A 22,694-nucleotide genomic window follows, 5' to 3' on the forward strand; every position below is an offset into this window, starting at 1 on the left:
ACGGGCCACAACCCCCCCACCACCCTCACCCGTACGCACGGGCCACAAACACCTCTAAGCCTGATATAAGGGAAAGCCCGCCCTGACGTGCTTATGTAACACCAGAGATTTCCTAAACTGATTAGCAGAGCCACGGGCTGAAAGTCTAGCCTATTTGCTTACATCTAAGGCGGGGGGGGCATACCACTAGGACAAGACAGGTGCTTTTATGATTAAGGGGTATGGGATTTCACCCAACTTGAGCGACAGGAAATATGTGCCCAACTGTTTGTGCAGAACAGAGGATGGTACAGTGTTTTCTGAATCTTGTCTTCAATAAGAGCTAGTCAGTGTAGGTTTCAATGAAAGTGCCCTCTGATGCGGGGTCACTGTTGGGGATGTACATTTGTCTGGAAAAGCAGGATGATCCTGGAAAAGCCCCTTATGGGAGATTTTCCAGGGAGCTGCCAGTGGCTAAAAACCCAAGTTAAGTGGGATCGCTCAGACTGGCAAAGTCTGGGTGCTGAAACAAGACCACGGGGGGGGGGGGGGCTGTAAAGCAACTTAAACAAAGGTGGTCAGCAAGACGCAACAAAAGGTCACGGTCAGGAGCATCCCATATAATGAGCTCACTCAGAGCCCCTGAGTGACAAAATAACAGATAGTAAAAACACAATCTCAACAAAAGATTTGTTAGACATAATACAGGCTACCCTTATGAGTAATGATGTAATTTCAGTCTATACAGTTCTGCTCGCCATAACACAGGAGCTATGTTATCACAGTTAGTCAGTTTAACTATTACTCATGATAAACATAATTAAGAACAGCACTGACTGAGGTTAGACCTTCACATCATTGACTGCTGAATGGTGGTGCACACTCTAAACTAATCTCAACTCTAAGGTGCCCTTTGGTCACCGGTGTACCTTGTTCCACCATAAATGAGTGCTGATTACAGTGTCGAAAACAAGCGACAAAAAGGTTGTGCGTTTAGACCTTTTAATGTATTGCTGTTCTTTCACGTGTTGGGTGTGGTGGAAGAGCATAGTTGTCAGATCAGGGCTTATCGGAGCAAGTGTTGCAAATCTCTGAGGTAGAACATGTCCACCACACCCAACATGTGAAAGAACAGCAACACATTAAAAGGTCAAAACGCATAACCTTTTTGTTGACGGTTACAAAACGGGAGAGCCTTGCAGCTACCAAGGCTAACATTAGCGCGCCACCAAGGGATAAACAAAACACCAACTCTGCACTTCTGCAATATAGTCCATGCTAAGTGTTGAGGACAAACTCTTTGAGCTCTGCCCTTAACGGAGACTTAACTCAACTCTGCAGTGGCGCAAACATGCTGGTTAGTTCGCTTGGCCGTTGGCTCGTCCTGAAACCATCCTGGTCCACTGGTCCGAGAAGATGAGGGAACGCTCAGCGAGGATGAAGCCACACAGAAGAAATTAGCTTACTACTACTATACAAGTCTGATTGCATAACTAGCAACGATGCAAAGAGGGTAGAATTCAGTCATAGTTTTCGTGTTAAATGACAATCCAATAGGCAACACAGCCTTGGGATGTGTCACTTTCTCCTTTTTGACCTTAGAAGAAACAAACATTCAGGGAACCAATTTCGTTGACAGGCAACGGGGCAACGAGCAAAGCACCATCATGGGTGGGTCAGCGCAATACTCCCTCACGCCACACCATAGCTTAAAGCCCAATTTATGGTTGTCCGTTTTCAGAGACACGGAGAGCCCTCTCCGTCGTGGCAAAACCTCTCCGAGCACCTCTCCATGGCCTGACATGCACCTCCCAAATTTTGTAACTATCCGTCTCCGTCATTGCTGTTTACCTTGTGGGTAGTAGTATGCCAACATTAGATAGCTGGCTCAGACACGTCGCAAATCCCCTCAGACGTATTTTACAGTTATAATAACGGGTTTTTTACCTTGCGCAGTGTCTATTTCTCGCTAACTAAAAAAAAAAATCAAAGTAAAAAAAAAAAAAGTCAAACAAAAAACTTTTGTGTACAAATACGACCATCTACAGAGTTTGGTCTGCCATCTTTTTTTTTATTTATTGCTTTGCAACACCCACAACCCACCTAAATGAAAACGAGTCCGTCGAGGCAACTGCGTGACCAGTCCGGAGTAACGGAGTCGTAGAAGTATATTTCGGCCTTTAGTTCATGTGCAACAGACTTTGCTCGCTTGCCCGTCAATGAAACTAGGGCCCCCAGCGTTAGACTAATGAAATGTTGTCTACAAGCCAGGTGTAAGTTGAGAGAGACCTGTGCTAAAAACAGTTTGGGTCTCATCATCACATAAAATGAGCACATTTGAGATGACTACAGAGAACAGGCTCAGCATCTGAGAACACTGCGGGACCTCCAAGTTTCTCCTACATCTTCTTGTTACACATGACCTCTTTAAACAATCACGCATGACCTCTATAAATAGTCATGCATGACCTCTTTAAATAGTCACCTTTATCTAAGAGAAGCACACAAAAAAACAAAAAAAAGAGAAGACTTAAGTATACAGACTTTTTTCATGGTGCAGTGCATCCTAAAAAGACCTCAGACAGCATGTACAAAACTTGAAACACTCGTGCTGACAGATCCTCGTAGGCTGATTTCCCTCACCTCTCCTCAGAACAAATGCCACATCGGGCAAATGTGCACAGCTTTCACTTTTCACCAAGAGCAGACGCGAGACGTGGGAAGGAAGAGGGAGAGGGGGGGGGGGTTAGGAGGAGAGAGAGAGAAGAAGAAATAAAAAAAGGGCATGCATAATTCAGCCACTAAAGTGCCAGGGAAGCGTCGGCGGCAGGGTCTGTCCTTCCCTGACAAGATTTATCGCTACAATTGGGGGCTGAAGGGAGATGATGAGGACTGCCATAGCGGAAGAAGAGAGTCCGACTCAAAGCACAGGATCGGGCTGACAGGATCTCAGCACTAGGTCTGCCACAACAATTAGATTCCAGCTATATTAGTCAGCGTATAGACTTCTGTGCTCTGTGAGGAGTGCTGCAATAGGCTATAAAGACGAGGCAATATTGGATTGGATGACGGACAGTACGAGCCAAATTGATGAAGACAATTGCAAAATGAAACGTTTTAAGCTGCGAAGGAACTCAGTCATAATGTGAAACTACTAACATAGTGATGTTTGCCTTAGACTAAATAACAACATTATATTGACTAAATTGAAAGCGATTGAGTGAAGTTTTTCATAGCATATGGGCAGTACTGACTAAAATGACTGTAGTTCAAGAAAAGTTAGTTTGAAAAGTTCAGATACTAGACATCTAGTTAAAAAGAATACAAACAAGCACAAAAATACATTAGAAGACTCCTAAACCATCCTTTTCTTGACATGAGCGAATAACCACAGCCTTTCAAATCAAAAGGGGTAGTCAGGAGGCTTTTGGCTTACGTTCCCAGGTGACAGAGAGAACAATGCATTGTCATTCCCCTCGGAATACCCCTGGAGTGACGATGACATTGACCAAACACACACACACACCGCGAGCATGCTCACCACTTTGCAGTCACAGCAAGAGCATAAACTTCCACCAAACCAATTAATCTGCAGGACAACAAGCATGCAAACACTTTAACTACACAAAACTGCCAGAGGCTTGATAGAAATGACAGAGCACCATTTCAATATCACTCACTTTAGACAAAAGCATTTGTCAAATACCATAACCATATCCATACTTCCCTCATCGTCAGGAGTATAGAGGAAAGGAAATCACATCCCAATAGAAAGGAAACTCTGATCAATCAGTTATTGATCCGGCCCACGCAGGACCACAGCCCCCTCACCCCCATCATCACCTTGCCCCACTTGAGGGGTGGCCGTCCTTTCTTGCCCTCCCTCCTGTGTGGCGGAACGTTCTCCTTCGCCCAGGTCCTGTCCTTGGATATGCTGACTAGGCCACGGAGAACTATGGTCACAAACTTCTTCATGCTGCCCGGCACGAGTGCGGCGGCACATAAGAGCCGCAAAGACCGCTGAGACGGCGCCGAGGAGAGGAGGAAGGGGGCGAACGATGGCGAGGAAGAGAAGGAGGAGGAAGAGGGAATGGAGCGGACTGCTGCGACCGAGGAGGATGAAGCAGCCCTGCAGAGGAGCTTTCAGGAGTCGCACACTCTGAGCAAGTACCAACACAGAGCCAGGGAGTGACGGAGTGAGTGAGTGTGTGTGAGTGAGTGTGTGTGTGTTAGAGAGACAGAAAGAGAGAGAAAGAGAGAAAATGCAATGAGAGACAGAGTGAGGGAAAGGGAGGGAGGGTGCTCATCAAACCATTGAGGAGGGGAGTAGAGGGTGGAGGGGGGACTTCACCGTCGGGCCTCACTTTGCGACAGTGGTCCCTTGGGGCAAAAGCAGTGAAAGCGACACAGATGAAAGGGTGGAAATGGAAAGAAATGGTGTGTGGGAGTGTATATGTGTGTGTGTATATGTTTGTGAGTAGGTGGGTGTTGTTACTGGTGAGGGGCTGCTGGCACTGCGACAGACAGTTCTTCACGTCATGTCACACACAGTGGTAACACCCCCCCCCCCCCCAAAAAAAAACAGATTCGCCCTGCCCACAAGTTCCAGTGGGCAAGTTTTAGCGTTTGGTGGAGGGGCGCCTGACCAGAGAAATTGCATGCATCCATGACCCTGTCTGAGCAGGGGATTCAGCTGGTCATCACATCTGACAACTCCGGTTACATCACTCCTTCCTGCTGAGAATTCTGTTGGTTTTCTTAACTGGAGCACAGGGGGGAAAATAACTGCAAACAACAACCAAAAAGACAAAAAGAAAAAGAAAATCTAAACGCATACAATAGCCTTTACAAGCCCTTGAGATCTGACTGGCGTCCAAATGTGACAAGAAAAAAAAAAAAGGGTAAGCTTTAAAAGCACAATCACTGTGCAGTCCTGGCCCTTTTTTGCAAGCTGCTAATCCCTCTGGAAGCATTAGTGAATTGGGTTGGTCTGTGTGTCCGGCTGAATGTATGCCCATGTGGTCATTGGGGGAATTGAAAGCTTATGATATGATCTGAGCTTCATGGTTTGAACCTGGACCAAAGAGCTACATCAAATCATCAAGTGTGCCTAAATCGCATGTTTTGAATTTCAATAGACTGAATTATCTGATATCACCTGTTCAAATAGATGTATTGGCAGCTGACCGGCCAACCATTGTTAAGCATCATCGCACCTCTGACAAACAAAATATGTGGTACCTGTACAGTGTTCTCTATCCCTGAAATATCAAATGAGCTCACTGGCATTAAAAATACAGTTAAAAGATCACCTCCTACTTATCCCATAGCTTATAAATATTGGATATTTGTCCCTTTCTCAGATGTCAGCCTGTGATGCCAGATTACTTATCTACTGACAAATCCCTGAAATATTCCAAGAGATATCTTGAAAGATGGAGACTCTGCATTATAAATGGCAAATTAAAGCAATGTGAAGCCAAAAGAAGAAAAAGTTTTCCTCCTCCAAAACTTTCAGCACACCGTGTTCACTGCCTCCTTTCAGAAACACTCAAAGAGTTAACTGAGGAATCACTTCATAGAGGGAGTCCTCCCCTCTGAACAATTATCTAGTTTACCTTGGCCTGCCTCACTCTCTAGTAACAACTACATTCTAGATTCCACTGTAGCATTCCAAGGCACTTCAAAGTCGTTACATGTAGGCATGCACGCACAAACAAAGAAACTGCCGGAACTTGCACCACATGATGACATAACATGGAAAAATTAGGCTGGCTGCCAATCTAACTTCACTCACGTCAATGATGACAAACCCATTAGACCAAGATAGCGCGCACATGACAACGCACCAAAAAAATATATATTCTGATGAAGATATTATTTAGAGAGATTTGGCTGTTAACAGCCTGTCACTAAATAATATTTACTGCCAAGCAATATTACAAGGGCAAAAACCTCCACAAAAACAAGATCATAAGGCAGAAGTGACCTTGTGGACCAGATGGCATTAAAAAGTAGAACACTTGTGCTGGCAGACGTGTGTCCTCTCCCCCATCTTGGACATATGAGGTGTCTGCCTCCTGAACATCCACACATGAAAGTGTGCCGCTGATACTGACCTACCTCAATTTAGCGACCTACCTCTAGGCCCTCTCACCGTGAATCATCAGAAAAGGCTACAGGGTTCAGGACCTATAGATTTCTCTATAGTCTTGACTGATGTTTGACAGACTGGGCTGGCATTCGATTGGCGATTTCAAATCTTTACATGATCAGAGGGTGCACATAAAGATAATGAGCTGAGCAGGGTGTCATCACTAGGAGAGAGTGTAATGCAGAATATGCATGTGTTGCGTGACTGGGAAGATTGCACTGGAAAAATCCAGATTGCAAAATAAAAATGTTCTGGGATTGAGAATATGGCCGTGTTCCAGAGTGCTGCCAGTGTTCTCTCCATCGGCCTAGATAATTCCGTGTGGCGTTGCCGAGGCACTGTACCACTGAAATTAGCAGAGGACGAGGTGCCACTGAATAGATGACATTCTAGCCGTGCCAATCCGCGGGATTAGCGGTCATTGTTTATTGTCTTTAGCCTCGACAATCCTGCAAAAACACAGGGGGTTGGCCCCAAGCCCACCTCGTGTCTGAAATGAAAAATGAGAGTAAAACACACAACCCTAATATCGGACAAAAGGATGTTTGGGCTTTAATGAAAACAAAGACTGCGAGCCTGTGAAAGCTTCCTTTTGTTTGCAGTGCGTATTGAACCGCTCCTCATATTCAGAAAAAAAAGAAGAATATAAAAGATAAAGTAGCGAAAAAATTGAGAAAAATCCTGAAGAGTAAAGTCCCAGTCTGAATCGAGTGTCCTTAAATAGCAACGTCCCCAGAACAGCCACAGTTATCAGCGACCCAAGAAATGGATACTCTCTCAGCCAGTCTGCTCCACTGATTCAAAGCTCTTGTGACAAGAAGCATTCATATTTGAGGAGCTTCAGAATTCAAAGGCCTCCAACCCAGCTGACCACATTAAGAAAAGAGGATCGAGATTTGAATAATTGAAACCGGACTGAATGGAATGCCATTGAAGTCAATATTAAATAAATAAATATGCCTATGAAAGAAATCTTTTCAAAGGACTACTTTTATTTATTTCGGGGTACTTTTATGTCCTAATGCTACATCTATTTATTTCCTTCTGTTATGTTCAACTGAATATCAAAAACCATTATCAAAACTTTAAATGCCCCCCTGTGAAACCCAATCTCGACTTCTTCACAACCCAACATGATGGGCAGCATGAATTCCCACATTTCCACCACCAACAAAAGAGTGTACTGAGCAGGGCATCGTCATATTAGCATATTTGTCACAAGTCCGCTCTTTTGGAAGCATGCTCACATCACAGTGATTTTCATCACTGCCTGACAAACCCTGGCAAGAGCACTGTATGAGTCTAGGAAGGCCTGGATGCGAAGCCCAAACTACGCGAGAGATCGATCTCTGGATTCCCCCAACAACAGTGCATTAGCCAGCGCAGGTCTCAGCATGGCCACCATTGGATGGAAAGAGTCACATGACATAGGGGGGAGGAGGACAGGGCACAGGGTGCGCTCTGGCTGACTTGCTGTGTGACACTGATGCCAACGAGAAACCGCAGGGCACTCCGAGTCAACCCCACGCAGCTCTGCTGAGCGAGCAGCAGTCATTGGCCACTTCATGTTCGTGACTAACCCCAATTGGCTGAAGTACTGTTGGGAGGAGGGACGCCATCGTGAGGGTTTAGAATTTGCAACCGAGAGAGAGAGCCGAATCCCACAAAATTGCCTACAAATTTCTACACATTCCTCAAGACACTCTTCCTGAAAGAGACAGAGATCTGAGGTGAAAAAGTGCAGAAATGAAGATAACCAAACTCAGCGCCATCCAGCAAATTAAATGACCACTGTGGCAAGCCTTCGCCCTTGTGCCATTCTGCATATTAATCATCTTCCAACACTCGCTTACAAGGATTCAAACAATAAATAATTTAGAACAATCGAATTCCCCAACTTGACTCGACAAAAGATGCTACACCTGAAACATATATTCCCTTATCTTACCCATAATCCCCTGAACTGTGTCCAGCCTGACTCATCCACAGCTGATCAAACTTGTTTTAGGCAGTCTTACAATCCCTTCCAAGCAACAGAGAAGTCCTAAACCCCAGTGTATGCTTTAGTGCCTCAGAAGGTCTCTAGGTCTCTCCTCTAATGTATTTGCCAATTAAGGGCAGCACAGCACACAAGACATTTTTTTAAATTAAACAGAATGACAACATCTGACAACTACGGTAGTAGGAGGGAACAGGCGGTCCCCTCGATCATAATCAATCTGCCCTAATTAAAATCAACCAAACTCCCGCTGTGTGTGTGTGTGTGTGTCCAATACAGGATCAAGATAACACCCAATACACAACATTCCCAGGGCATATGTGCATAAACACATGTGAACACCCCCTCTGCTTGTGACTGAAGGGATTACTTTGAACCTCTATATGGGATATTCTGCTTTGTGTCTGCAAAACCAGACGCAGCCACCATGCCGAGATATTAGCCAAGGCTTTCAATGTGGATCAAGGTTTTCAATTTCCATTTTTCGTTCCAATTTGGAAACTAAAGCGAAATAACACAAACAAATGAGCTATATGAAATATTTGAGAAATCCTTGAAAACACTAAATCGTTGACGAAAGCAGTGTGAACATCAGCAGCAGAGAGCAAAAGAGGCCTAATGTAACCCGACGGCTCTTACCATTGCATGAAAGTTAAAGCGCTATCCAAGCAATAAACAGCAGCAAACAACCGCCATGTCGTCTCAGCACTCATTCACAAACAGTCAGAAAACAGCAAACACAAACCTCCAAGCGTCCATTTCCATTTCCCTGCTCCAGCTCAAACAACAACCACTGAAAAGAACTGGACAGCTCTCCATGGCGAACAGAAGTCTGCCAAATATTTCTGGAGAGGGTTATTGCCAAAAAGGGGGGTGCCCCCTCAGGAATGCAATCAATGAGGGCCCCATGTTACTCATCACCTCACCGCAAACACTGTGCACAATACAGGTAGTGTGAGACCCTAACTGCATACCACAGAAAATAGTGAGAATGAGATCTTACCTGAGGGGGAAAAAAAATACCAAAATAGAATATAAGTATCAGCTTAGCTTGTTGGCTCCATTTTCAATGACTTCCACGATAACTGTGAATGTATTACTGCTATTTCTATGCTATTCTGCTGCACACAGCCTTTTAACCTTGTCCTTACATCGACAGCACAACTCCTTGTTTTGGATGCAACAGGACGAACACTGTGCCACATCTTCCGAACGTACAATAACCTCATGTCTCATCCACCCAAGCAGGACAGACCCCATGCCAACGCACAGTTTGACCGTAAATAACTACCGTCTGTGTGTGTCTGCATGCGCATATGTGTGTGTGTGTGTGTGTGTGTGTGTGTGTGTGTGTACAATGGCATGACGGAGTGGTGGGACAGCTTGGCATATTCATCTCCAACGGGACGATTTATCAGGTTGGCTAAATTTACCCCTGGGGTTTATTAACGGGTGCGACTGGCCAGGGGAGTAAACACATCACTTATCCGCCAGTGCGTCCAGCACTTTGTCGATTCCCTGCTAACAAATTCCCGAAAGCCCTGGCACCAGTCTCCTCACTGTCTCCCTCCACACAAGAGCCCATACACACACAGAAGGTTTGGGAGGGAACAAGAGTAAGGGTTGAGGTATTCGCAAAGGAATTCCTTGGTGACTGGGAAGCAATACAGGAGAGAGAAAAAAAAAGTCTCAATTGAGATCTTGTTGGTTTAGCGCAAATAAAATGGGTACATTTTCGGTGCAGTACCTTGACAGGAAAACTCACAGAACTTGTGCGCCAATCAGGAAACACATGGATGCATTTTCTTCCTTTGTGTACTCTGTACCGTGAGACATCAACTCTGTTTAAATATCATCTGTCTGAACAGCATTCACTGCTACACACGTAGTACCATCAGTGCTCTGAATACTTAAAGAGTAAATGCACCCATAAATGTGTTTTTTTTTTGGGGCTGTTAACTAAATTATATGACTGTACTGTAATGAAACACATCAATGCTGGTGGTAATATTGACAAAATGTGCATTTTTTTTTAAGAACATTTTAGGGGTTAAAAATGGCTCAACACGCCATCTACTGTTTAAAATCTTAAATCTTGTAAGGCTGACGCTGACGTAGAGTCAACATTTGGGACTTATCTACATTATTAAATTAGTGTGAGTCATTTTCATTTGCTAATTGGGGCTCTTCACAGGAGTTTACGCCACCTCTTTTTAGCATTTTTCAAAATCATGCAGTGGGTGGAGTAAGGCTCAGAGCTGGGCTGAAGTTACACTTTAACTCACATTTCTAGTTAGCATTGAAGTGTGTAGGTTGAAGTGTTCAACAACTGTGGTTCGCACGAGCATGTGCACACTCACACACAAACAAGCTCGGCTGCTACATACCCTACCTCTAGCTCTTTCGAGGCAGATAGCCCCTGGGTGACTAACAATCTTTCCCACAATGCACCTTGGCATTCCCAGTGCTCCACTACAATCTAGGTCACGGCAGACATCCCTCCCTCTTTCTTCTTCTTCTTTCTTTCCTGTGATGGGCTCTGCTCTGGGAGCACAGAGGCACAAGAGGCCTTCACTCCTGCCTGTCACTAATAGGGTGATGGCCGTGGGAAAAAGCAGCCACCAGGAGGTCACTCTGTCTCCTATTAAGCAGGTTAAAACAACAACAACAACAACAACAACAACAACAACAACAACACCACACACTCATCCCAGACACATCTTGGTATTTTCCTGTCCTTTGAGCCATTTGTTTCAAGAGAGAGCAAACAAAAAAAGGCTGGCTCAAAGGGAATGTGTTAAAAGGGAACAGGAACAGAGTGGCTTGCTAACTGGACTGGAGAGAGAGAGACACGGTTATGGATCTGAAGGCTGTGTTAATACAAAGCATGGCCTCTCTGCATCAAAAAGAAAACACCTCTTCATTGCCCCAAAGCAGGCAATGAAAAAGCCATGATATTCTCTGAGGTCATTGGCTCGCGTGACTGCTTGACATCTATTTAGAAACGTCAGAGCCTGGTTCACAAAGAACAGGAGGGAATAACCCAGAGTGTGGTTCTTTCAAAAGGACCGCTCCAAATCACAGCTGCCGTAGGCCTCGGCTTTGGTCGAGAATGTGGCACACAAATTCAGGCCAGAGAGGGTGGGGGTTGGTGTGTGTGTGTGTGTGTGTGTGTGTGTGTGTGTGTGTGTGGTGGGGGGGTTGAGGTTAATTTAGAGCTAAGGGTTTTGAGATGTGGTTTGATGAGTAGGTTTAACCTCCCCAGGTCCGGGCTTGACCCCGAGCGGAGCTACAGCAGGTTAAATTCTCAGTCAATCATCCACTTCATTCTCGTGGCCGTCCTATCCATTCTTGCCGTTTCACCTAACCCAGCTGTGTTTAATTTGCCACACGCATAGACACTCTCACTGCATTTCCTCATCCACCATGGTTTCCCCATGTCAAGGGCAACTTAATAATAACATCTCGCTTGTTGCACCCAGTTTCCATAGGTACACAGAGAAAACTCTTGACAACTCAGAGGAAGGCATTGATTTATACACAATTTGTTGGATGTTTTCAAGGTTGCTACTGAAAAGCATATAGCCTCACAAGAGGCTCCAGCTACTTGTCTGGATCTGTTTAGCATCCCATTGTGTTCACTACACTAACAAATTGCAGGATGATTTGTAAAGTAAATGCCAAGTTCAGCTTTTCAATGGAAAGTCGTTTAAAATGTCTCGTTGGAAGGAGTCTGCGAATTATTGTCCAGCAAAGAAAACAAATGGGTCATATAGCTGGAGAACACATGCATTCTCAAGATGGGTGGGTTCCCCTCCAATGTCAACATAGGCGATCCTAGCGTGTGTAAAGACTTAACAATTTAGCATCTCACTTTTGCTCACCATGACAATAGACACAAAAACATCAGCATGTACATGCACATGCAGAAAGGCATGCACATACATTATCTCTGTCTCACACATTCACACTCACACACACACACACACACACACACACACACACACACACACACACACACACACACACATTCAAACACACTCTCTCTCTCACTCTCACACACACCCCAAAAAATAAACTACGCTTTCATGAGACAGAGATTAGATTGGCTAATCTTTACAAATCTTGGCCATAATCACTCTTAATGACCAGCTTGCTCTGTCAAGGCCAATCTCCCTACAGAATCCACTTTAGGAGGATCAAAATCATGCAGGCTTTCATCACCACCACTCACATAAATAGGATGAGGGAGGGCATTAGATCAGGGTCACAGTCACAGATTCCAATTTCTGAGATGGCCAAGGGACCATCCCTCCACAAGGCAGTGATGTAAGGAAATTGCGGTCATGATACCGGCTTGTCCTTCAATTAAATGTGTAATCCGCACACATTAAAACACATTCTAGGCTGTACAGTCCCCATTTATAAGAGACGAGTACAGATGCATCACCTTCTAGGCTTTGTGCAGTCTGTTATGTGATTCTTCTTAATTTTATTATTACGCCACTTCTTCTCGCTTTATCTCCACCCACAGTTTTCATGAGACACCATTCTAGAATTCTCTTGTAAACACAAAAGCATGCAATGACTGATAATCTTAAAATATAATATGGTTAGGATACATGGATCATCCTATTGCAGAAAGTGTGTAGCAAAATAATATAACATTAAGAAAGCAAAGGCAGGTTGCTTTGTTATGCGTGTCACTACCAACTCTGTTTAACTGAGGCAGTTTCCCTACAGAGGAGATGTTGACTAATGTAATGTAAAGATAGAGATGTCTCTATACATTGCTATGTGTGTTCTTGTACAGTTTGTTTGTACACAACTTTGTCACAATTTCCTGTGCACAGCTTTCTTTTTCATGTCTGATCTGTGCTTTAGTTATCCTCTACTACTGCTGAACATTCACACTTCATATTTTCTTGTCCAGAGGTAAAATTATTAACTTCAAGAGAGCAAAGGGAGATGATTTTAAGCCCAAATCAGTTTTGAATTTGCAAACTGTTCATTACAGTAATATTAGTCAGCTCAAATGTCAACTCAATTTAGCTTCCTCAGCCTGACCTTTCATCTTCAGAAGTTCAGACTGAGACTAGGCAAATTGGTGGCTTAGGGTATTTTGCATTGAAAACAAAAAAGTATAAAATGAATGAGGTGAGAGAATGAAATAATAATAGTTGCTACTGGTCTCTCTTATACCATAGACGTGTGCAAGCAAGACTAGGAGAAGTAACTTGGAAGGTATGATACTTCTAGGTTTTGAAAGGCATTTATTAAAGTATGACCAGCATTCTTACCGGCATCATATTTGCAGATTTTAGGGGACAGGGGACATCAGAGCTTGAATATGGCCTGCAGCATAAGGATGTTGATTCTGACCCTGCTTCAAAACCAGTTCAAAGGGTTGATCCTGGGGTGACCGGATGGTTGGGAGTGAGACACAAGTCTGCAAGTAGAATTACACCGATGGAAATGTATGAATACACTGGCTGGCCGACAAGAACTTTAATGAGTTACAATGAATGCAAATCCTGGGTTTCACCAGTCGATTTGACAGCTAGCCATGTTAGAGGAGGCGTTTCAACGTTACCAAGCAAAGAATAATGATGGTTTCGGTGTAACATTAATTTTAAGGTGTTGTTAACAAGGCTGACAAGCACGAAACTACCACAATTGTCCGTTAACTAAGACATTCGTTTAGATATCGATATCAGCCTGCTGAGCAATAGCTAGTACCGGACTACGACGACGTTTTTCAGATGGCTAGCATAGCTAGATACCTAGGATAACGTTAGCAGGCAAAACAAACAAATGCGGAGTAACGTTCGCTGTTACAGATGTAAAGTAATTCTTCTATGAATTATCAATGCGTAACTCAATATAATGCCGACGAGCAATGTGGTTGACAATGGCCAATTTAACCACGATACAGTAGATAACGATAGGCTACATTTGATAAGCTTACGTCTGTAGCCGAAGTAAAAACCTGATTAGGCAATAAACTAGCTAGCAGCTAGCTAATTAGCAAGCAATGGACCTTTCCAGTGAAGGCAGTTTTCGCTACATTGGCTCACTAAACATAATTTAGTTACAATCATTTGTATGCTATTGTTTAAACAAGATGAGCATTATTTTAGTATTGACTTTATTCCAAATTAAAACAACCATTAAAACATGAGTTATATCTGGACTAGATATTTGTTTTGGCTATTTTCGTAGTCACTCTTATTCACATTGGGTGGCTAACGCTAACAGTCCGACTGGCTAGCAATACATTCCATCGAAAACTATGGAGTGAATTAGCTAGCAAGCCCAAGCTTTTGGTCACGCCGTACAAATCCTCCAGCTTGGTAGAACCGGACAGCTTGTAAGAATTTCTAACAAAGATGGCTAACAAAGTATCGTCAGGTTCTTATATAGCTGAGTGTGTGCAAGTTAAAATAACGTTAGTATCCAATGAAACAAAATAGCTTGGCAACTCACCTAAATTATCCAGTCATGGTGATGCCGTGACGTTGGTCCTCTTGTTATGTTAATGCAAACAATCTGTAATGACAACCCAACCAAGTTGGCTAGAAAACACGCCAAAAGGCTAACACGTAGCTGGCCAGCTAACTTCAAAACACCTGGACCAGCGGGCTATCGTTAGCGTTGACTGGCTAATCTTCTAGCAAACTACCTGACCGAAACAGTGGTCGAATGCGCGTTTTCGAAACATCTGACAGAACGATCTAATAAGTTATAGAGAATTAAGTGACAATAAAACAATTTCTAGCTACTGCTGAAGCAATACAATCTTCTGATAACAATGTAGCTAACGTTAGCCAGCTGTGCTGGATTTCCGATGTTCATCAGAGCCAAGCAGTGCCCGTGACTGTCAGTGTAGTAAAGTGATGTCATTTGCTGACGTGAAATATCATGAATACAGTGTGCATACCAGGGTACAAACATTTTCAGGCGCGCGCGCACACATACGCTCACACAGTACTGCCTGAAGGGAAATAATTATTAATTCTGATCATTTCAAATAAAGCAGCCGCATTACAAACTATTTGTGAAATGCTAATGTCATGGCCTGGCCTAATGAAATCCCAGCAATTCACTCATTAATAAGGCCAATCTGTGTTAAACATTATTCTCCTGAAATAATGTATTCCCTTCAGATAAAATATCCTCCAAATTTTGTTGAAATACAGTTCCCAGAAGAGGGTGTGCAACTGTGAAGTGATGTGCTTAAAACTGCCCCATCTTCCTGCACAACTTTGACAATTACAGAATGCAACCGATACATTCCCTGTATGAATTTAGCACCACAAATCCTGCTATTATTCTAAAGAAATGTGCAACCTCATCCAAGTTTTTTATGAATTTCAAACTGAATTTAAATTCAAACACTGAGAAAAATTATGAATGGCATACTAATTGAAGCAAGCACACATTTGTTTGGGGGGGGTTGTGTTTCTGGAACAACATAGGTCAAACAGTCACCAGAGGTCAAATATCAGATTTTTATACAATTTTATTAACTGTACACAAGGTTGTCTGAGTTGCACTGGTAATCTCATGTACTGATGGAAATGTACTGTTCATGGCTACTTTCTCATGTCAGACTTCAGTTTAACTTTCTCAAGTTCCAATTTCTCAATCTCCAGGTTCAGTTTCCTTTCCTCCAGGATGAGATTTTTGTGTTGCCTCTGCAAGATGTCGCTCATGGTGACATCACCCGCTGCTACGACGACTAGACTTGTTGCCGCGGCGGTGGCTGCCTTTGCTGCGCTGTCGGCTGGCTTCGCAGTGTGACTGGGGGCACTTTTCACAGCATGGGCACCTGTGGAGCAGATTAAGACTTTGGTGTTAAACCACAATCACCTTGACACCTGTTACATAAAGAAACATCATAATTTAAACTAAGATTATCAACGCAGAAAACGGTACTCTATTGGGGACTAATACTTGAAGGTTTCTATTGGGATCTTTCGAACATCCACCTTGTAATGCAATATGCCACAAGTATGAGACATTGCCTCTGGACTGATTCAGGATCAATTCAAAGAAGGAACATTTATAATCACTCAAGTAGCATTTTGAAAAGGGGGCTTGATCCTCAAACAGTGGCTAAGAGCAGTATCTGTCTGCATCCTATCCTGCCTAACGAGCATACATACTTCCACACTTCCTTCAGCACCAACGAAGTCTTCTGCACCAAAAAGTTTTCCTGGTTCCATTATGACAGATTCTGCCTGAAGTTGTGCTAAATTTGAGTTGATGATCAGGATGAAAGGATCATAGTGGAATTTGTCAAGTAAATTAAGTATGTGAGGTGAACACTTGTGATATTAAATATGGTAAGTTAAACAAATAAAAAAAATAAAACATGAATGCAAAGGTTCACTGACGTGACCCTGGACGTTAGTGAGGAATTTCACGCTAGTGTTAAACACCCGAGACGGACTACATGCGCCCCACATGCATTCATGCATTTATTTGACGTCGCCATGGAGCGGGTCCTCCGTGTCATTTGTATACATACAGTACTTCTTCCTGTCCCAGTTGTCTCCAGAATCTTCAGAATGGGCATTTTCCCCTCCGTCCATCGAGGGGCAGCGTGGAACATAAACTGATTAAAGTTCCACGCACAAAACTGATTGTTTGCTACTTGAGGCTCAACCTAAAATGTAAGAGTCATAGCAACACAGGGCTCACAGCCCATTTGCTGGACCAAATTTTTAATATGAACTGAATGCAAACCCAGGCCAAATTTCAATCCTACAGCTCCACCTAGTGTACGTTAGATGGGGAGACAGCGATGGAGGATACAACAGCACCATCTAGCTGTCAAAGGCTATGCTGACCCCTCAGTCGTTTGGGACCATCCCAACATGCTCACCAAATCGATACATTGAGGTGAGGTCTTACAGGTGCAGCCACTGCCGCACTAATCACTTTGATAGCAGTGTGGATTAGTTAAATTTGAACATAAAAAAATGACTACAGTATTTGAAGAGCCATATCAAGCAAGTTTTTTTTTTTTCTCTTCTGGGGTAGTCTTGGCAAAAAAAAAAATTCAATGTGGTTCAAAATGTCTGACACAAAAATAAACAGAAAACTGGGCATAAAATGCCTAAACTTTAACATCCCAGACCACAGTTTATAGCTAAAAAAAATAACAGGTTTGTGAAAATCTAATTTAGCTTTGACACGTTTATCACTGACACTGCGCTGATAAAACACCAATAATCTGGAACCATACTGACTAAGAAAACGAAATTACTGGACCCATTTAATTGACCCCATTAGTATGTTTATGGATAATTAACACTCAAGTGTGTGGCAGGTCACGATGGGAATGAGGCGTTAGACAACATGATCAAAATGTGGCTTTAAAAGGAAAAATGAAAACAATGGAAACAATATAGGTTGTAAAATCATCAGATCTGGCCTCAGCAGATCAAGAATGGACCCTTATCTGTAGCATTTATCTAACGGAAAATATTTATGGCGCTCGTTTATAAGATAGGCTAGTACCAAAGAACACAACACATGTCTCCATCGACTATATTTTTTATCTATCGTCTTAAAAAGGTGTCCAGATTATTTTATGAATACAAACACTATTCTTTGTTCCGATTGTTAAACATGAAATGGTATTTAATAGCTTGGTGAATCCTTACGTTCTTTGGATCTTGGTTCTTTGGATAAAACAAAAATGTCAGGTCACACTGAAAATCATATACTCTCCAAATGTTTATTTCTAATCCCTATATGAATGTTTATGCAACCGGCCTGAGAAATTCTCCTTTTCATCCTATTGAAGACATAAAAAAAGAAACCAAAATCAGCAACAAAAAAAAAAGACCTCCACTCTCTGAATCAACTCAAAAAGAATAGTGCAAAGATGACAATGTTCTCATTCTGTGACCCAGATCGGTCACTTTATTGAATCGTAAGAGACAGACAGAAAAGACAACTGAACGTAAAATGCAGGGATTTTAGAAGCCTTTTAACAAGAAGTTGGAGGGAGGGTGACGGCTCAGCATGGTGGTCAAATCAATGGGCAGGCTCTGCGGAAAATAAGGAGATCAATTTGAATAGGAACTGATATGATCATAGTGAAGACAGGGGCCGGTTGCATAAAGCTACTTTCGACTGCCGTTAGGCCGTTTTCCCTTAAGTGACCTGTTGATGCGTGCCATTCGTACAATCAACAAGGTTGGTTTGAGTTGCCCTCTCTTTCTAGCGTGTATTCATCCAAATTGCAATGTGTGTGTGTGGGTGGTTGTGTTTGCAATTAACTATTCTGTACACTACTGAAACCCCTTTCTTGGTTTAGATTTAGCCTGATAAACTGGCGATAACACAAACATTTGTGAGCTATTTGTTTAATTTCTGCAGCATATGAGTGCTCCTGGAGATATCTGGTCAAACATGCATGTTTGGTACAGAAATGCCTTTCAGCCGTTTCTTTCCAAAGTGCGCCATTGTTAGTTCTGAGACTAAATCAATACCGGGTCGTGGGTAGAGCCTGATAAATAAAGCAAGGGACACTGGCATCACCAATGAATTAGTTGAACTCCTCAGTTCAGAGGCTTTCATAAAATATCTATATTTTACTTGAGAACAATCTTTGAACCGTGATGAACTTCTTACAAGTTACTTCTTACTTGAAGTGAAGAGCAGTTTGTGGTCTCATTAATGGCTGACGTTTAAGCTAGAGGACGTGTTGCATTAAATGCAAGAAACAGTCTAGCCTGCCAAGCCTGTCAAACAAGTTTTAATCATTGCCGGATGGGATTAAGGCTGTTATTCCTTGCACTTTTACCTCTTGATTTTACATCTTAAAGGGCCATGACGTATTTGCATGTTGCTTTCCGCATAAAAAGCTGTACTTTTCCCTCAGTCAATCAAGATCTGACGTAGCTGTCTGGAGTTGCCTTGTTTCTTGGAAAATACATTTACAGCATGTCGCTGCATATTCTACATGTTCTTTTATAGTTTTAAGTGCCAAATGCACATTGACAGTACTTTACATTTTGCAGTAAATCTGTATTACAAAACTACTAGAACAGGAAATACAGGTCCATGTGGTAAATGTGTAAAACAATGTGTTAATGTGTAATAAAATGTGTGCTTACACATTACAGCAAGTTGCTTTGAATATACTTAATTTCTTAAAGAGAATACCAGGGGTTAATATTTGACTTTTATATACTATATATTATACTTTTACTGACTGCTTTATTAGTAACACGTTTGTTTATTGCCAGAACCAGAGGATAGTCATCTAGGATGATGAGTTTTTCCCAACAGCTAAGCAACAGTCGCAGACAGATGCTTTCGCTAGGGCCAACTTTCTGAGCATCAACACCTGAAAGACACTCCCAAGCTGTGCCTTATAGTAGTCAAATGAAGCCAGTGCAATAAAGTATGCTTCAGGAGTCAGCTGCAGGCCTGGTCTCTAAGGATACTGTTTTTTTTTACCAAAAACAAACAAACTGTGTGGCAATATATTAACATTTATACAGTACAAGTGCTTTGATTACAGCGCATCCAAAGAGAAATTAGCAGGCTAGATTGGTTAGCTGTTAGCTTTAAGCAGCAGAAGCACACAAAGAGTGGCCTAATCACTGAAATGCTAATAAACCCTACTTTTAAAATAACAGCAGTGAAGGTGCTCATCAAGAGAATGTATTTAGATTATGAAAAAAGAAAAGAAATCTATGGCATCAGAAAGAGGATAACAAAAGCCTGTAGGCTGACCGCCCCTAAATGAGAGGGCGTTCTAAGGTCAAACGCTACTGTGGAGACAAAAAACGCGATAATAAAATGCCATTTCTTTCAACATTTAAGATCAAATCCAGTCATCAAATGACTAAGTAAGTGCTCAAACTTGAGTGACGTATCAGATTTTTCAATAAATCATATCAATGAATACATTAAAACAATTTAGCAATGATCAGATGACAAAACAGAATGAAATTTCACAAGTGAAATTTAAAAATAGAAACTAATTTATGAAAGGACACAAATGGCATCACTATGTAAAGAATATGGCCCAACAAAAAGACAAGGTCGACATGATGGCTGCAAAAAGCACACGGAGTATGCAACATATTTATACTATGGCATGTTCTTGGACTGTGCAACTGACTGGGTTGTCATCACCACAGGAAGATTAAGACGACCTTCTAACATTTTTAACCTCCCCGGTTTTAACTAACTTCCACCATTTTAACTACCTTGCATAGTACTCAACTACAGTACACAAGCAGAATGTGCCAAAATAACCTAATCTTATTGTAAAGAACATTACCGTCACAGAAGGAACTGGCTTGAGGACTGACTCTCATACCTGGCAACCACTGCACTTATTACAGAGCACCGTCATGTAGAGGTTACATGATGCAACTGATATTTAGTGATGACTCTTTAAAAGTTGTCAACTGAGAATTAACAAGGTCCATCTGCAGTTTTGAGGAAAACCACGGTTGAAAAGCCAGAATCAAAACAACCACCATTCTATGAAATGTATTTTCATATCATTTCATATTTGTATAAATAATATAATATTATTTAGAACCAAATCATATTATTTATATTATTTGGTGCAAAAAAACATTTGTGGACATGACAGATAGGCCTTGTTAATTCTCGGTTATCGAAGTGGTGATGAGAACTTGGTCCACTTCACCAATACCCATAAACCACTTTGTCATGCTGAAGGGTACAGACAGCATGATAAGAAATGGTAGGTCATTTAAAGTCTTAAAACTCTCTCCAAAACAGCTCTTATTTACACAAGCTAAAAAGATCACACTTGCACACACATTTAACTCAAATACAGTCACGTTGTAATACTGGAGGCTGATGTTTCCTGATACTCTGAGAGAATTAAAACAGCTTTTCCCCCATTTTCTCACTTCAGTTTCAACAATCATCTTCACTTGGTTCTCCCACATTGCTAGAATGTACCATCTCCTCAAGAGCACTCAAAGGCAGCATCAACATAGAGTGATTACCCTGTTGTCTAACCCACCCTTGATTAGGACTGAGTCTTAAGGCTTTTTATGCAACCGGCCCAGAGATTTCAATTTGTCAATAAATTTGCATAAGCCATAACACATTTTTGTCATTAAGAAAAGCATTGTGTCTAAAGACAGATGTTTTGTGAAGTGTGCTTGCACTATGATGTGGCAATTGGGTTACACTTACTTGAATCTACAGCAGCTTTCTTTCCTATAAGCAGAGAAAACCAGAGACCCATATTAGTCAGGTTGTAATGGAAATTAAGACACTTACAAGACAAGTCAGCAATGACAGGTCTCAGGTTCAAACATTTGGTATTTTCAAGCAACACTGTCAGTGTCAATGTCAAACCTCCCTGCATAACGATTTCTCACTCACCGTGATGTCAAATGAATTAATGTTACAGCACGTTATACTTATACATAAGGTTAACCAACTCACCTCCATAAGAGACCTTATAGTACAGGTATGTCATGACCCCAACACCAACCCACATCTCCTGATACGCCTTGGTGTAGTATGGGCTCACTTTGGCCCACCAGCCTGCGAATGCGCCAGCCATCTGTAGGAATGCACCATTTGAGGTTACATTTAACTTCTACCGTCCTTCTTCAACGACCCACCCAAAACAATGGCGTTTCATCTCAGGTTATAAAGCGGCAAGGTTAAGAGAGAGAAGGCAATTGGCAGTCTACTGATTTAACTTAAATTAAATATTAGAAGTTAGCCATGACTTTCCCATGCCGTCGATGAACGATACCGTCAGCCAACTGGCTAATTCGCTTGCTTCTAACGTTGACATGTACTAGCGTACAGGCTCTGACAATGTGACCATGGCAAGACACTGAAAGCTAGTTGGTTTCGACATTTACAATACAAATTACATAGCTCGACATCTCCATGTATGGTATAACTTCGCAGCTACGAAACGTAGAATCAATAGCAACCCTTTCATTAAGTAACATTGATTAGCCAAGGTAACGTCATAATGTCATTTGACAACTGCCTTTGAATGAGGCTAACTCCTGTGAACACTAGCTGGCTGGCTAACGTTAGCTTACTGAGGCCGTATTGCAAGGTGAGAAATGGAGTACCACGACACCGAAATAGACCATTTCATATTAAAGGCATTCTGCCATTTCTCTTGCACATTAAGAGTAGTTCTCGTATCTATGACTGAAGAAGAAAAATGTTGCACACAATACAACTCACCTTCAGATTCTCAGTGCACTGTTCTGTGTGGAGGTCACGAATTCAGCGCTCGACAGCAATGACTTGTGGGAAAGAACCTAGTGGCGGATGGGTTTGTAAGACCGTAGAGATCCACTTATATCAACTCATCGCCACCTAGCGAAGACCTCCATTAGTGCCATTATCAGCCTCGATGAATACCGTATATGGCATAACGTTACCCTACGATGCAATTCTTGTATGAAACAAACCATTACGGAGGCTTCTCGTATTAAACCAATAACATTTAAGTGAGATGTAAGACATTCGTTTTTGATTGATTTGGTATTTTCATGAATGATAAAA

The 22,694-nt window shown here is 42.3% G+C and overlaps 2 protein-coding genes across 5 annotated transcripts in view; both read right to left on the reverse strand.

The window, feature by feature from the left end:
- ppp1r13bb (protein phosphatase 1, regulatory subunit 13Bb) overlaps positions 1–15,033 on the reverse strand; it is a 52,808-nt gene extending 37,775 nt beyond the window's left edge. For all 4 annotated transcript variants that reach the window (XM_031581975.2, XM_042709954.1, XM_031581973.2 and 1 more), the window contains exons 1-2: positions 14,619–15,033; positions 13,433–13,581 (exon numbers count right to left, since the gene is read on the reverse strand). In XM_031581975.2, the coding sequence (XP_031437835.1) occupies positions 13,433–13,441 (9 nt within the window). In that variant the 5' untranslated portion in view covers positions 13,442–13,581; positions 14,619–15,033. The remainder of the gene's footprint in view (positions 1–13,432; positions 13,582–14,618) is intronic.
- A 603-nt stretch (positions 15,034–15,636) lies between these two features.
- On the reverse strand, positions 15,637–22,476 carry atp5mj (ATP synthase membrane subunit j). Its single transcript, XM_012824741.2, has 4 exons — positions 22,371–22,476; positions 21,600–21,720; positions 21,345–21,368; positions 15,637–15,963 (listed from the first exon to the last, which is right to left on the reverse strand). The coding sequence occupies exons 2-4, from the start codon at positions 21,718–21,720 to the stop codon at positions 15,728–15,730; spliced, it is 381 nt and encodes a 126-aa protein (XP_012680195.1). The 5' UTR covers positions 22,371–22,476; the 3' UTR covers positions 15,637–15,727.
- Positions 22,477–22,694: the final 218 nt, after the last annotated feature.

The sequence above is a fragment of the Clupea harengus genome, chromosome 15, assembly GCF_900700415.2.
Source record: "Clupea harengus chromosome 15, Ch_v2.0.2, whole genome shotgun sequence".
In the NCBI taxonomy this organism is placed as follows: Eukaryota; Metazoa; Chordata; class Actinopteri; order Clupeiformes; family Clupeidae; genus Clupea; species Clupea harengus.